The sequence below is a fragment of the Chionomys nivalis genome, chromosome 10 (genome assembly GCF_950005125.1).
Source record: "Chionomys nivalis chromosome 10, mChiNiv1.1, whole genome shotgun sequence".
Lineage (NCBI taxonomy): Eukaryota > Metazoa > Chordata > Mammalia > Rodentia > Cricetidae > Chionomys > Chionomys nivalis.
Window position 1 is genome coordinate 11,520,418 of NC_080095.1, and position 14,069 is coordinate 11,534,486.

The window sequence follows — 14,069 nt, forward strand, 5'->3', positions numbered from 1 at the left end:
TTACAGGGATATGCACTGAGGATGTGTTGTCCTCTGTTATCTGCACAGCATGAATGTGGAGTCACTTAATGTTTTCATCCAAGGTCTGCACAGTGTGAATCATACAATTTCCTATTTATATGCAAGTGAGAATCTAGACAGTGTCAGAAAAATGTTACTCATTTTTTATCTCCAGGTCCTCTAAGAAACTCAAGGGAAATTCTCAGAAACCCAAGGGAAAAGTGCAGGCCTTGCCCAGTGCTTCTCTTTATCCTCTCAGGATCCTTCCTCAATGCACAGCAGCCCTCCTACTCAGACTACAAGCCAGGCCTAGCTTAGAGGCCCCTGTCCTTCTCACTAGAGCATCCAGTAGGTGCTGCTCCTCTGCCTGGTGACCTCTCCACTCAGACTAGCAGGGGATGTGGAGGACAAACAGGTACTCTGAGAAACAGTGGTCATCTGGGATATGCTGCACTTGAAACTTTTTGATGTCATAACCTTGGGTTTTTTTTCTTTTTTGGTTTTTCGAGACAGGGTTTCTCTGTAGCTTTGGAGCCTGTCCTGGAACTAGCTCTTGTAGACCAGGCTGGCCTCGAACTCACAGAGATCCACCTGCCTCTGGCTCCGGAGTGCTGGGATTAAAGGCGTGCGCCACCACCACCCAGCAGATTTTTTTCTTTTACACAAGGAAATCTTCTAGATTACACTTTACTTGTCATAGCCTATTAATCTTGCTTTTTCATTACACATTAAACATCGGTGTCCCCCACAATCCTCTAGGATGTCTAATTGCTCCATGTCAAACAAATCAACTGTATATATACAGAGAGAGAAACAGATGGACAGGAGTCTGAAATTATGAAACTTTTAAATACAGCTTTGTTAGAATTTTGAATAATCTTTAATTCATCCTCTTTATTTTTAAACTTGTGATAGAGAAATCACAACTTCCTTGAATTGATGCTACTTTTCAAAGTTAGCTTTTAAAATGAACCATCCACAGTTTCCTACTTCTAAACTAATAGGACCTTGATAAAAGTGTACAGTTGTTATAACTGTTGCAATATTATATTTTTGAACATTTGCACTTTGGTAGAAATTACCTTGCACATCGAAGTCCAAGCTAATGATTTCTTTGCAGGTACATTGTGCGACTCAGACCACAAAATTCTCAGCCACAAATATGCATTTCCTTGCAGACATCAGCTGTGGTCCCTGGTCCATAACTCTTCAGCCCTTCCTATAGCATCTGAGTTTTATGATTTTAACAGATTTTGTTTTTATTAGTGCTTTTGTTGCTCCAATAATTATTCCTCTGCACTCTCTGTTGTTGGTTTGTGTTTGGTATTCTGACTTCTGTTTTGTAGGCTTGGAACTAGAATGGAAGTCAAGACAGGAAAAGACATCTTAAGTGAAGGACAAGACGGAAAAACCACAGGGTAATACAGGGGTTGTGAAAGAAAAAGATGGGTGTAGTGACAGAAAAGGGCTGAAAGGGCAGAAAGTGTGAGAATTTGGGAAAATAAAAACAAAGTCTTTTGAAAATACAAAATTGTTGCAAAAGTTTTGTGTTTTGTTATAAAAATGCACTAAATGTCCCCATTGTGCTGACTATAAATATACAGAAATAAAACTGATCTAACACAGCATGAAGACAGATCTGTGTTGCCTGGTATCAAGGTGGGAAAGGGAAAGGAAGAGTGGGGAATAAAAATTAACCATAGGGAGAACATCAGAATGCAAACAATTGAGTGATGAAAATATAAATATATCTACACAGCAATCATAGAGAGGAAGACAGATAACAACAAGAAACATCTTATTTGCAAACTTCCTGGGGCTATAGGATTGCATGTCTCAGAAGTGAGTAAAATTCAGAAAAGTCTCAAGTGTTCTTGTCCTAGGGAAGGAGTTCTACCTAGAGGAGGGTGGGGCCCTACCCAAGATTCACCTCAGGAAGAATCCATGTCCAGCAGAGACAGAGGGACAGAGAGAGCTAATATCTAGAAACACAGCTGTGTGTGGAGATTTTTAATTTCACATTAATCCTAAAGATACATGACAGTGTGGAAACACTACATTTTCTATGCATAAGGTGGAAAGGGAACTAAAATAAAGTGTGGTGAATCCCTAACAAGGAAAATGTGTACACACAGCTACATTAATGCTTCAATTTCTATAACTGTCAGCAGTGTATATGATGTCTTACATATGCTCTGAGTACTGCCTTCTACCCAGGTCCACCTACAGAGCCTTTTATGGGAGGAAGGTATGCAAATAAGGCTTCTTTGGGCCTATAAAATCCAGCCCTGCCCTGCCCCTGCAGTTCTGGCAGAGGAGACACACACTGGATTCCCAAGTCCTTCCAGTCAGGGTTCAACACTGAACACAGGACACTTACCATGGACTTAAGGCCCATATTAATTTCCTTTATTCTTATTTTAAAAGGTAATTCATAAAGATGAGATGCTGTGTGTTGTATGTACATGAGAAAGAGAAAAAAAAATGTCTTCTGTGTCAGTTTTCTAACCTGAATTCTTTGTGTTTACAGGTGTCCAGTGTGAAGTGCAGTTGCTGGAGTCTGGGGGAGACTTAGTGCAGCCTGGAAAGTCCCTGAAACTCTCCTGTGCAGCCTCTGGATTCACCTTCAGTAGCTACTGGATGAGCTGGGTCCGCCAGGCTCCAGAGAAGGGGCTGGAGTGGGTCGCAACCATACGTTACGATGGTGGTAGCACCTACTATACTGACGCTGTGAAGGGCCGGTTCACAATCTCCAGAGACAATGCCAAGAACACTCTGTACCTGGAAATGAGCAGTCTGAGATCTGAGGACACAGCCATGTATTACTGTGCAAGAGACACAGTGAGTGAATGCTACTGTGAACTCAGACAAAAACACCGCTGTGGGGAACATGAGACCAGCAGGGGGAGCTGAGAGCACTTAAAGATCTGAGTCACAGAAGAACCTGTTTAGAGAAGCATGGAAGACTGAACTTCTCTGCGTTTGCACTGCCTGTCCTTACCACACCTAGAGATTTTCTCTACAGGTATAGTGTGTAGTAATCTTTGAATGTCCAAATGTTTATTCCATTTTTTTCCTGTTGGGTTGTGTGTGTTTATTTATTACAGTTTTCTCCCTGTTTCCCTTTTATCTCTTTCTGTCTACCTGTCTCTCTCAATGTCTCCCTCTTTCTCTCCCTCTCCCTCTTTCTCTCTCTCTTTGTCTTTCTCACACTTGTTCTCTAACTACTCTCCGTGTGTGTGTGTGTGTGTGTGTGTGTGTGTGTGTGCGTGTTTGTGTGGGGCCATGCGATGCTGAACAGCCTGTCTTTCTCTTTTCAGTGTGTGGCAGACACTGTTAATCATGTGTGCAGTCTGCTCTCATTTTTAACTTATTTCAGGTGTGCGAGTTGAACATGAGTAGTGAGATTCCAGCACATGCTGTGATTCAACTACACAGTAGTCTTGAAAATGTCATGGAGTCCAGACTCAGAATAGGGATCACCAACTGAGGGTGAAGTTTCCCTCACTTCTCCTTGTCCTCTTCCTTTTTTTTCTTCTAGTTTGATTAATCCTCAATACCCCAACATTCTTGAGATACATGCTCAGTGAATTTATCCTTTGCAGAATCAGTTATAAATGCTGGGCATGAAAAAAGAAGAATTTGTGGTTCCTAGTGTATATTTCAGTAGTGCATAAATGCAGTCTTCAAAAAAAATATTTTCTGCAGAATAATGTGATATTTTAAAAGATTGATCTAGGATTGTAGCTCTGTGGTAGAGTGCTTTTTGATCATATGAAATGTCTTTAGTTGAAGAGCCAAACTCTCTTAAAAATAGGAATTAAGCACTTAGACAAATATCATATCTCACTTTCAGAGACTTAAATGAGCCACTCTCATGGCTGGAAAAGGAATGGAAGTCCCCAAAATAGGAAGTGCAGTTGTGAAGTTGTGGAGAAGGAGCAAGCATACAGGAGTTCATCTCTTGACTTACATAACAAGTAGTTTATCCAAGGTCTGCAAATCCCATTTCTAAATAACTATAAACCATGAATCCCATGCATGGTAAGGAAAATGTTTGAATGGCCTGAAAACCTAACTGTCTAGACTGTGTGTGCATTGTGTATGGTTTGCACATGTGTCTGAAGGCTAGAGTTTAGATTGAGTGTTTTTATTGGTTCAGTTCTATCTTATTTTTGAAACAGGATCTCACAGTGAACCTGGAGCATGAATGTGCAGATAGATTCTTGGGATGGCAAGTTTTAGAGAACCTGCAGTCACAACCCCCTCCACTGCTGGGAATATAGGATAAACCATCACACCCACAATACTAAGCTAAGTATTGTGAATCAAGCTATGATACTAATACTGGAAGGCAGGCACCTTAGCACTGAGCCAACTCTTGAGCCCTGGATGTTATAACCATACATTGATAAAAGAATTCTCATATGTAAAAGAAATACATGTATTGTAAAATAATTTTTAAAACAGAAAATGTATTGCCATTATGGATTTTTAAACCAATAACTGTCTATATGAAAATGAATGACTTGAGTCCACACCATTATAGGTTCTCATAAATAACCCTTAAAAAAGGGGCTGATCTATTGGGAGCTCAACAAGGCCAGCTGGACTGGGATTGAAAATGCATGGGATAAAACTGGACTCACTGAATATGGCGGACAATGAGGGCTGCTGAGAAGCCAGGGACAATGGCACTAAGTTTTGACCCTAATGCATATACTGGCTTTTTGGGAGCCTAGTCTGTTTGGATTCACATGCTCATAGACCTGGATGGAGGAGGGGCCTTGGACTTCCCACAAGGCAGGGAACCCTGACTTCTCTTAGGATGGAGAGGAAAGGGGAGTGAGAGTGGGTGGAAGGCAAGGGGGAATGAGGGAAGTGGGAGGGAAAAGGGAAGATGGGAGGAGGTTGAAATGTTAAATAAATAAACTTTAAGAAAGAAAGTCATCCCTTCTACCAGTGAATGTGAGAGTGTTTCTGACTATATCTGGAAATCGGAATCTCATTTTCATTTTATTCATGTGTCTCTGTCTGTGTATGTTGGAATGTGTGGCTGAGGTTGCAGAGAGTTGAAAATGACTGATGAAACACTTAAGAGTAAGGATCCACATTTCAAATAGAAGATCATTGTAAATAATGTGTGGCTTTACCATCAACTCATTCCCTTTGAAATGACTTTTGCTTAGTGATTTCCTTTACCATCAACTCTTTCCCTTTGAAATGACTTTTGCTTAGTGATTTCCTTCTAGACAGATTCAAGGGAACAAAAACCCAGAAATCAAGACAGTACAGAATACAGATGCAAACTATCTCTGCATTAGACAATGTCAAAAATATCTGAATAATAAGTTGACCTACACCAAGTTCCCAAATGTAGTATCAGAAATGTGTCTTTGTTTCTCTGATATTCATTCCCTGATTTTTGTAACCACAATGAGAATATCAGACAAACCCAAGATGAGACAAACTAAATATGTCTGAAAAATATTCTTTTAACTTACTGAACGTCACAAATAAGAAGAACACAGCACTCATAGTGTTTGTTCCCCATGAGTATTTGCAAGGATGACTGTCTCACCTATGTTCTTGCTCCCCCACTGTCACTCACAGTAAATATAATGTGCACAACAAATTGAGGGACATAAAATATGGGATTCCAATAAAAGAAGTGTTGGATGTTCTTTGGGATCTAACAGGGCAGGTTGGTTACAGCTCCTCATTTTCCTTCCCTGGTGATTTACATTACTAAGGCAGGTGACAAAGCCCTTCAGTCCCTCATCCTCTATGGTTATCTCACCACAAGGCAAGCAGTTCCCACTGTTCAAGTATACCGTGCTTCCATGTTATCACATAGGTTTCTGTGTCTTTTTATTACTTCAGATCTCATAACTCTCAAGCCTGGCTGAATGCTACTTCTTTTCATGAGGTGTTACTAACCGATGGCTTTCTCATCCATGGACAATGTCATAATCATAAAACCTGGGTTCTTATTTGCTGCAACCTGAGGACAGAGAAATAGAAACATAAAACTACAAAGGACTGATGTAAATAGAGATGTTCAAGGACAAGTGTCCAGGTATGGTGTCACTAATTAGAAATGTAATTAGTCTGAGCCTAGTAAGATCAGATCCAAGTCAGTCACTTGTGTTTTTTCCCAATGAACACATGAGATCATACATACTAAATGTTAATAATCACAAGTTATCTTCTATATGAGGAATAAAAATAAGATGCCTCTACCGAAACCAAAAGAATATATTCTAAGTTTTCAGAAGTATGATTTCTGACCACTATGAACCCCAAATCCATTCTAAATCCAATTTATGAATTTTTAGAGACATTCAAATACAACAAGTAAGTTATACCCCGTTCTACCGTCATTGATTGAATGTGAACTCACCCTAAACATTTCCATCTTTTGCCTGACAGATCTGCACAGTGTGACTCAAAATATTTCTTGTTTGTCAGGGATTGGAAACCCGCCAGAACCAGGAAATTGTTCCTGAGTATCCATTTCTATTTCTACTAAAAAGCAGAAAACAAATGTCAGTCACCTGATGGGAAAATGGAAACTTCCTGTGCTTCCTTTTACACTCCCAGGAACCTCTCCCAATTCAAAGAGCCTCAGGTTCAGGAAGAAAACCAAGGCCTAACTAGAAGCCTAGAGCCTCCAACAGAGCATGACTGTCCTGGTGCTGCTCCTCTGCCTCATGAACTTTCCAACCTGTATGGAATGTCCACCATATATGGAATATATGACTGATGATGATGTTGCTTGGCCCCAGGTGACGTGTCCCAGGTCCAAGTCCAGGTGAAGGAGACAGGACCTAACCTGGTGCAGCCATGACAGACCAGACCCTGTATCTCACCTGCACTCTCTTTGTGCTCTCATCAGACAACTGTCATATACACTGTGTCCAACAGCCTCCAGGATTGGGTCTGGAGTTAATGGGAATAATATGGAATAATAATAATGAAAACACTGGTTATAATTCAGTTCTCAAATCCTAGGTCATCAGCAGCAGGGACACCTCTAAGAGCCAAGTTTCCTTAAAACTGAACAGTCTGCAATCTAGAGACAAAGCTGTATATTACTCAACCAGAGACACAGTAATGGAACTCCAGTATGAACCTGCACAAAACCTTCCTACAGAGACTCCAGGACCAGCAGGTGGTACAAAGAGCCAACTGAGACTCCCCAGCACTAACACAAGACATTTCAGTGTGCTGAATCACAGCAGGTGCACAAGCCCATGAAGAGTTGTGTTCTCTGTTCCTTGGCTTGCTCTGTGCATCAAAGTCATATTTCTCATTGCACTCTTCTAGAATTTAGTCAGTACTAATGTATAACTCATCTGAACATTTTCAAAGTTCTGTTTTCCACTTTTATATTGATTTTTTTCTATGTAATTTGCAATCTCATCTGAACAAGATACATAGTATCACACAGGGTAGACCTGGATGGGCTGCGGGCACCAGGATGAATCTTGAAGAGACTCAAGGATCATTGGGAGTGGGGGTGGTCCTTTGATTCACAACAGAGCGTCATTTAATTCTTCAGTTAGAGCAGAATTTAAGATTTTGGTAAGAGACAATGGATCATGCTGGAATACTCTGGTAGGACCTATAAACCATTAACCTTGATTTCCTCCAGTCTCTATATAATCCTCACATAAAACATGAACATCAATTTCATCATTGACCCTGGCTATGCTCTGGTAATCAGACCATAGAAACAATGTGGCTAGAGAAAGCAGCTGACCTTAAGGAGACTACAGGAGGTTTATGGCTAACACACTGCTTAAGGTGTCCCAAAGCCTCAAGTCCCTTTCTGGAAATCCTGTCAAATCACAATGTAGTTTCTATGTATTAGGGTCTATTCTGGTTTTGTCAGATTTTTGGTGTGTAATCAATTTGGTTTTGGCTAAAATAAAATACCCTACCTTTACCAATGTATTTAAACACATTGTAAAAGCTTACAGGATTTTAATTTCATCATGTAGCTGCATTTCTAGATCCATGGCTTCCTCCACAGAGTACTTACTTACACTCATTCACTTGCAAATATTTTTTGTGGTCTCTGCAGTGATATCTGAGTCACAGATCATTGATCTGAATAACAGATGTTCCAGACTGTAGCACCTGTAGGATTCAGGGAAAGGGATGTGTGTTGTGGGTTATCCTTCATCACATTCTTGGAACCTTCTGACTGATCTCACTGGAGAAGACCAAGTGGGTGTTCAAAGCAAATTTGAGCACCAAATGTAACATGATTAATAAAACTCAGAGACAGAAATAGGGGTTAAACCTGAAGGTAAGGCCTGGCGGTGGTGGCACACGCCTTTAATCCCAGCACTCGGGAGGCAGAGGCAGGCGGATCTCTGTGAGTTCCAGGCCAGCCTGGTCTACAAGAGCTAGTTCCAGGACAGGAACCAAAAGCTACGGAGAAACTCTGTCTCAAAAATCAAAAAAAAACAAACAAACAAAAAAAAAACCCTGAAGTTCAGAAAAGCAAAACAGCCAGCTACTGTCTTTTACCTCTACCTCATTTCCAAAATGATAATTCTGCCTCCAGGAATTTCAGAATGAGACAGAGTCTGAAAACTGTCTCCTCCAGCTTTATAATCCACTCTAGTTCTGGGATTAATGGCATGCACCACTACTGCCTAGTTTCTATGGCAAGCTAGTGTGGCTACTGGGATTAAAGGTGTTTGTCATTGCTAACTTGTCTGTAAGGCTGGCCATTGTGCTTGTTTTACTTTTCTGATCCTCAGCTAAGGTATAGTTATTAAAGTGCAAATGAAATGCCACTACACCTTTCAATGGGATCATAGTTCTTCTAGACATTGGTTCATAATGTGTAGGATCATCAGAGAATTAGAAACAAAGGCCATATGAAGAGCAATAGATTAGTTGTGTGGATATGGAGTGGGATTTTCATTTGCAATAGATTTTTTTTGCATTTTCATGTTTATTTACTGATAACACAGTTACACTGTCTCTCCATCTGGATTCTCTGTCTAAAAGCCTGAGCCCCATAAAGTCCCATAAAGAACCCTCCAATGAATGGTGCTTCTACCTCTCACATTTCCACAGTCCTTATATTATGTGTCATTAGCATGGAGCTTTTCCTTGAATTAAAGTGGATACTTGCAATAAACCGGCTCAGCCAGGGCACTAGTATAGATGGGACAGGGTCTCAGGAATAGGTGGGTAAGAGTCAGTGAATGATAGACACAAGACTCAAAGGAATGGTATCTGAATGTATTTATTTATACTAGGCCTGAGGCTCATCATATATACAGAAAAAAAATGTTTAACAGCATGTATTGTTTTTCACATTATACAGATTATTCTTGGAATCATTATATCAGATGCATGGAAATGGATTTTCATCAGAGCGATGTCCCTGGTATGAGCCTGTGATTGGTCATGCTTGACATGGCTTGGCATTTGTTTCGATATAAAACTTTATCTAGGTTATGAATTCATTGCATTTTGAGCTAAGGGCAATCAGTCAGGGTTCATAATCAAATAGTCTACTGTCTTTTTATATTTATGAAATACATGCAGAAGAACATCTTTTCATCTCCTCCATGTTTCTAACTCCTTTTGAATCCTTCCGCAAAACCAATCTCAAAACGTTATTGGAATTTATCTCTCTCTTCCTATACTTATCCCATCTTTGCTGAATCTGTCTTAATTCCTTAATTAAGTTTGCTTTTTGTTCTTTATTTACTAAACACCACATTAAACCTGTAAAATTTTCTCTTGAATGTTAACCCATCATTTTCCATTAGCATCCTATACTCCTGTATAAATGGCTCATCAGTAGACTCTGGAAACATAAACAAACTATCTTTTCTTCCAGAAGAAATCAGACTGAATTCCTTAAAACATAAGTAGGTAATGCTAAAAGTTCAAGGGCTCCAATGCTGGAAGGATAGCACACACACACACCTTCCCTGCAGATACTCTTCCTTGAAGATTGTGTCACATCTTACATGAATGACCACACAGACTCCGTGAAAGGTGGCATGACAGGAACTGAAGTTACATAAGTCAGAATTTTAAAAAAAAAATTATTGAGGTATTTTCAGCATACTACAATCTCTGCTTACTAATGTATATCTTGATGTACATTACAAGAGTTGTATTGTGAGTAAACACTGGTAAAAACAGTCATTTCTCTCCTGAGGTTCCCATCAATATTACATCATATAATATTTTTTAGCCACTTTGAAGCTCATCTATTGAAATGTTTATGCTTTCTGGATGAGTTTTCCTGGTCTTTTCTTCTATAAAAAATGCTCACTGAAATTTTATAATTGATTTTATATTTTTTATAAATTTCTATTCTCATAGATTGTTTGTTTTCAGTCTTCCTGGTCAAACACCTGAGTCTTCAAGGGTGTGCTATGCTATGAAGCATCTTTGCTTCGCACTATCTTGAAACTTAGCAGATATTCAAGAAATTTTAATGAAATGTGCTTTTTACAAATTCATGAAACATAAAGTTTATGGTTATTATCATTTTCCCCCTCCAGAAATCCCACAATTATCTCATGAGCTTGTGAGCCCCCATGAATACACCTGAAACTCCTAATCACTCTTACCAATAGGGAATTCCCAAATCCCCATTCACTGTCCAGCCAGTATCTTATATTTCTCTTTCTGGTTTCTCTTTATTGAGGCATCCCCAAATTTCAAGCACAGACTATCAAGGTTCCTCTACTTTTCTCACTAAACCAGCAGAACAATACGATGAATGATCTTACAACTTTTAATCTGTGAACATTTCCATTAAGGAACATCAGAAAGTCCCACTTGCTAATGCCCCACTATTCTGTCTCAGGCCCTCTCTGCTAAGAGTCTCTATAGTTATATTTTCACCAGCCATTGATCCTCAGTTGTCCCGTGTGTCAAGGAAGTATGAGTGGTAAATTTTCATTTCCTCCTGGCCCCTGGGTTCTTCCCCAAACTCAGCCATAATCCTTTACCCTGCACATCTTCTGATTTTCTACATTTCAAATATCCCTAATGTCCTGCTTTCAGTATATCTGTTGTCCTTAGATGGATAAAGTTACCCATTTAGTGACCTATCTATGCTCATTGTACTCTTGCCATCTCTCTAATCATCATCCAGTGAGGAACACTGCCTGTTTTGATTATTTTTAGAACCTGAATAGTGTGTCTGATGATTAGCACTAAAAACCGGCCACTCACCATAAACTTGAGACTTAGTTCACATTTTCTTGTCATTATTTTAAAAGGTAATTTATAGAGATGAGATGTGTGTGCATGAGAATGAAAAAATGGATTTTTGTCAGTTTTATGATCAGATTTCTCTGAGCTTTCAGGTGTTTAGTGAGAAGTGCAGTTGGTTGAGTCTTGGCGATTCTTAGTAAAGCCTGAAAAGCTCCTGAGACTCTGTGGATGCACCTTCAGTCACTATAACATGAACTGGGGCTTTCTTTCCAGCACAAGGGAAGGGGCTGGAGTGGTTTTCATGCATTAAGGGTGGTAGTAGTTCAACAACTACTATGCTCATGCCATGGAAATCTGATTCACCATCTCCAAAGACAGGGACAAGAACACTCTGTACCTGTAAATAGGCAGTCTGAGGTCTGAGGACACAGCAATGTATTACCGTGCAAAGTGCACAGTTAGTGAATACTACTGTGAGCTCAGACGCAAACCTCCCTGCAGGTACCTAAGAATCAGCAAGGGGCACTAAGAGCACACAGAGCTCTGGGTCACAGGAGAGCCTGTTGGGAGAGGCAAAAAGGGCCAGACACCTCTGTGTCTGTTCTGCTTCTCCAAATCACACTCAGGATACTCTCTATAGGTTTGGTGTGTAGCAATCCTTGAAGTGTCAAAATGTTTATTTAAATTTCTCTTTTTCAGTTCGATAAGTGTTTTTGTATTTATTTTATTCATTTTTATTTTATAAAATTATATTTATATATGTATGTATTTATTATACTGTTTTTTCTTCCTCTCTCTCCCTCTAACCATGTCCCCATGTATTGTGTGTATTTCTGTACATTTTGATATGTGATTCATTCCTCTATCAATATGTACCTTATTTTAAAGACAAGCTGTATCACATAGCCTTGTTGCTAGAGTCTGTTTGTTCATTTCCTATTCTCCCAGACTCCCAAAATAATCACATGGAAACTATATTATTTAAATCACTGCTTGGCCAGTCATGTAAGCATGTTGATGGTTAGCTCTTATATCCTTGGTTAACCTATTTCTATTTACTTTATATTTTACCACGATGCTCATGCCCTACTGGCAAGTTTCTGGCTGTTGTCTCACATATTTCTCCTCTGGCAGCTGCTTGGAGTCTCACTAAATCTTCCTACTATTGCTACATATATATCTCTTCCATCCTGGCTATATTCTGTTAAGCCATTGGCCAAAAGAACCTTATTTATTAACAAATTAAAGCAACACATAGACAGAAGAACTTCCTACACCATGGTCTGGATATCACCAATGGTTAGACTAGTTTTTTTTTTGAGTTCCAGTCATTATGGTGTCTCCACATCCCATGAATGGGATAACTTGTTGTCTGACACACAGCACTTTTTGTAGCCTTGAAGATTTGAGCTCATAATTAAAATCCTAGTTGAAGATCCTGCTTCAGCAAGAACCCCTAAACTGCAGAGCTATTTCCATTGCCCCATTTAAGTTGCTTTATAAATTTAGGGTGTATTCAGACTTGAACAAAATGAAAACTGTCACCTGTCATAAAGGGTGGGACTGATTCTGTGGTGACCAGCATCAGATCTGAAAGAAACCAAAGAAACTGGAAATTATAAACCCTAAACTCAGTGCAGTTCATAACCACAGGTGAGTTCAGAGGACACTGTGACCTCTTTTTTTCTCCATTATTACTACATCATCCACACAGAATCATGTATGCATAACTCAAAAAAATGTATTTGTCTGGTGATGGTGGTGCACATCTTTAATTCCTGCACTCAGGAGTCAGAGGCAAGCTGATCATTTGATTTCGAGGTCAGCCTGGTCTGCGGAGACAGTTCCAAAACAAATAGAGAAACCCTGTCTTGAGTAAAACAACAAAAGGGTATTTATTAAAAAATTACTCATCTAGTGTTGGCAGTTTGATGGAGAGTTCTTCTGTAGTATAATTGCTGTTTTGATTCAAAAAGAAACATTTCAAGTATTAATTTCTCATTTTGATTAATAAATGCTGTGTTTGAATCATCACTACTCCCTGTTAAAGGTTAGGACACCTTTTCTCATGAAAAGTACTGTCTCTTTCTTCTCAAGAACAACTTATTCTGATCACTTCTATGTGATTTCAGTCCACAGGAGAACACATAGCTCAGGGAACACAGGGTCATCCAGAGTGGATGCAGGAGAGAGAGGGTACTGGGATGTATCACTATTATCAAGGTATATTATGAGTGAACATGATATTCTAAGTAGAATGAATGACATTCAAATAACATGTTGTTATACATATATCTGTTTCCTCTAGTATATATGTCTTTGTTTAGGTTTGTCTCTGTTGCTATACATCTGTCTGTCTGTGTCCATGTCTGGGAGGTTATGTGTTTGCTTAAGAGAGGCATATTTTCTCCTATTATGTTAATATTTTGCATTAGAGTGGTTACCACAGCATTCTCTGACCACAGGGCCAGGATAAGGTGTCAGGTGCCCTGGGAGACTTTGGGGATTGACTTCAAAGTCAGGGCCTCCCTTCCCATTACAAAGGCTCTAAACACAACCCAGATCCACTTTCTGCCTAAGATGCAAAGTGACAATCAGAACATCAATGAGTGAGAGCACAACTCAGTGGCCCCTGCCTTCCTCAGTTCAGTGGGTTGCAGACAATGTGTTTTCATGTGCACAGTACATTTTTATTTTTTACTGTTTCATTCAAGTATGTGGTGTTGAATTAAATAGGGATATTCCTGCATGTTCTATGAATCTTTACAGTACACGATGATTTCATTATTTAATGTACTCTAGATTGTGGATGGGAGCCACAAGCTGGGGAGGAAGTTTATTTCCCCTGGCCTGTTTAT

At 39.5% G+C, this 14,069-nt stretch overlaps 1 gene segment (V, D, J or C); it reads left to right on the plus strand.

Annotated features, from left to right (window-relative positions):
- The first annotated feature begins 2,320 nt into the window (after window positions 1–2,320).
- On the plus strand, window positions 2,321–3,490 carry LOC130882850 (Ig heavy chain V region 914-like). The segment is given in 3 exon segments: window positions 2,321–2,427; window positions 2,531–2,841; window positions 3,380–3,490. Coding segments are annotated over 3 exon segments (468 nt in total).
- The last annotated feature ends 10,579 nt before the right edge of the window (window positions 3,491–14,069 follow it).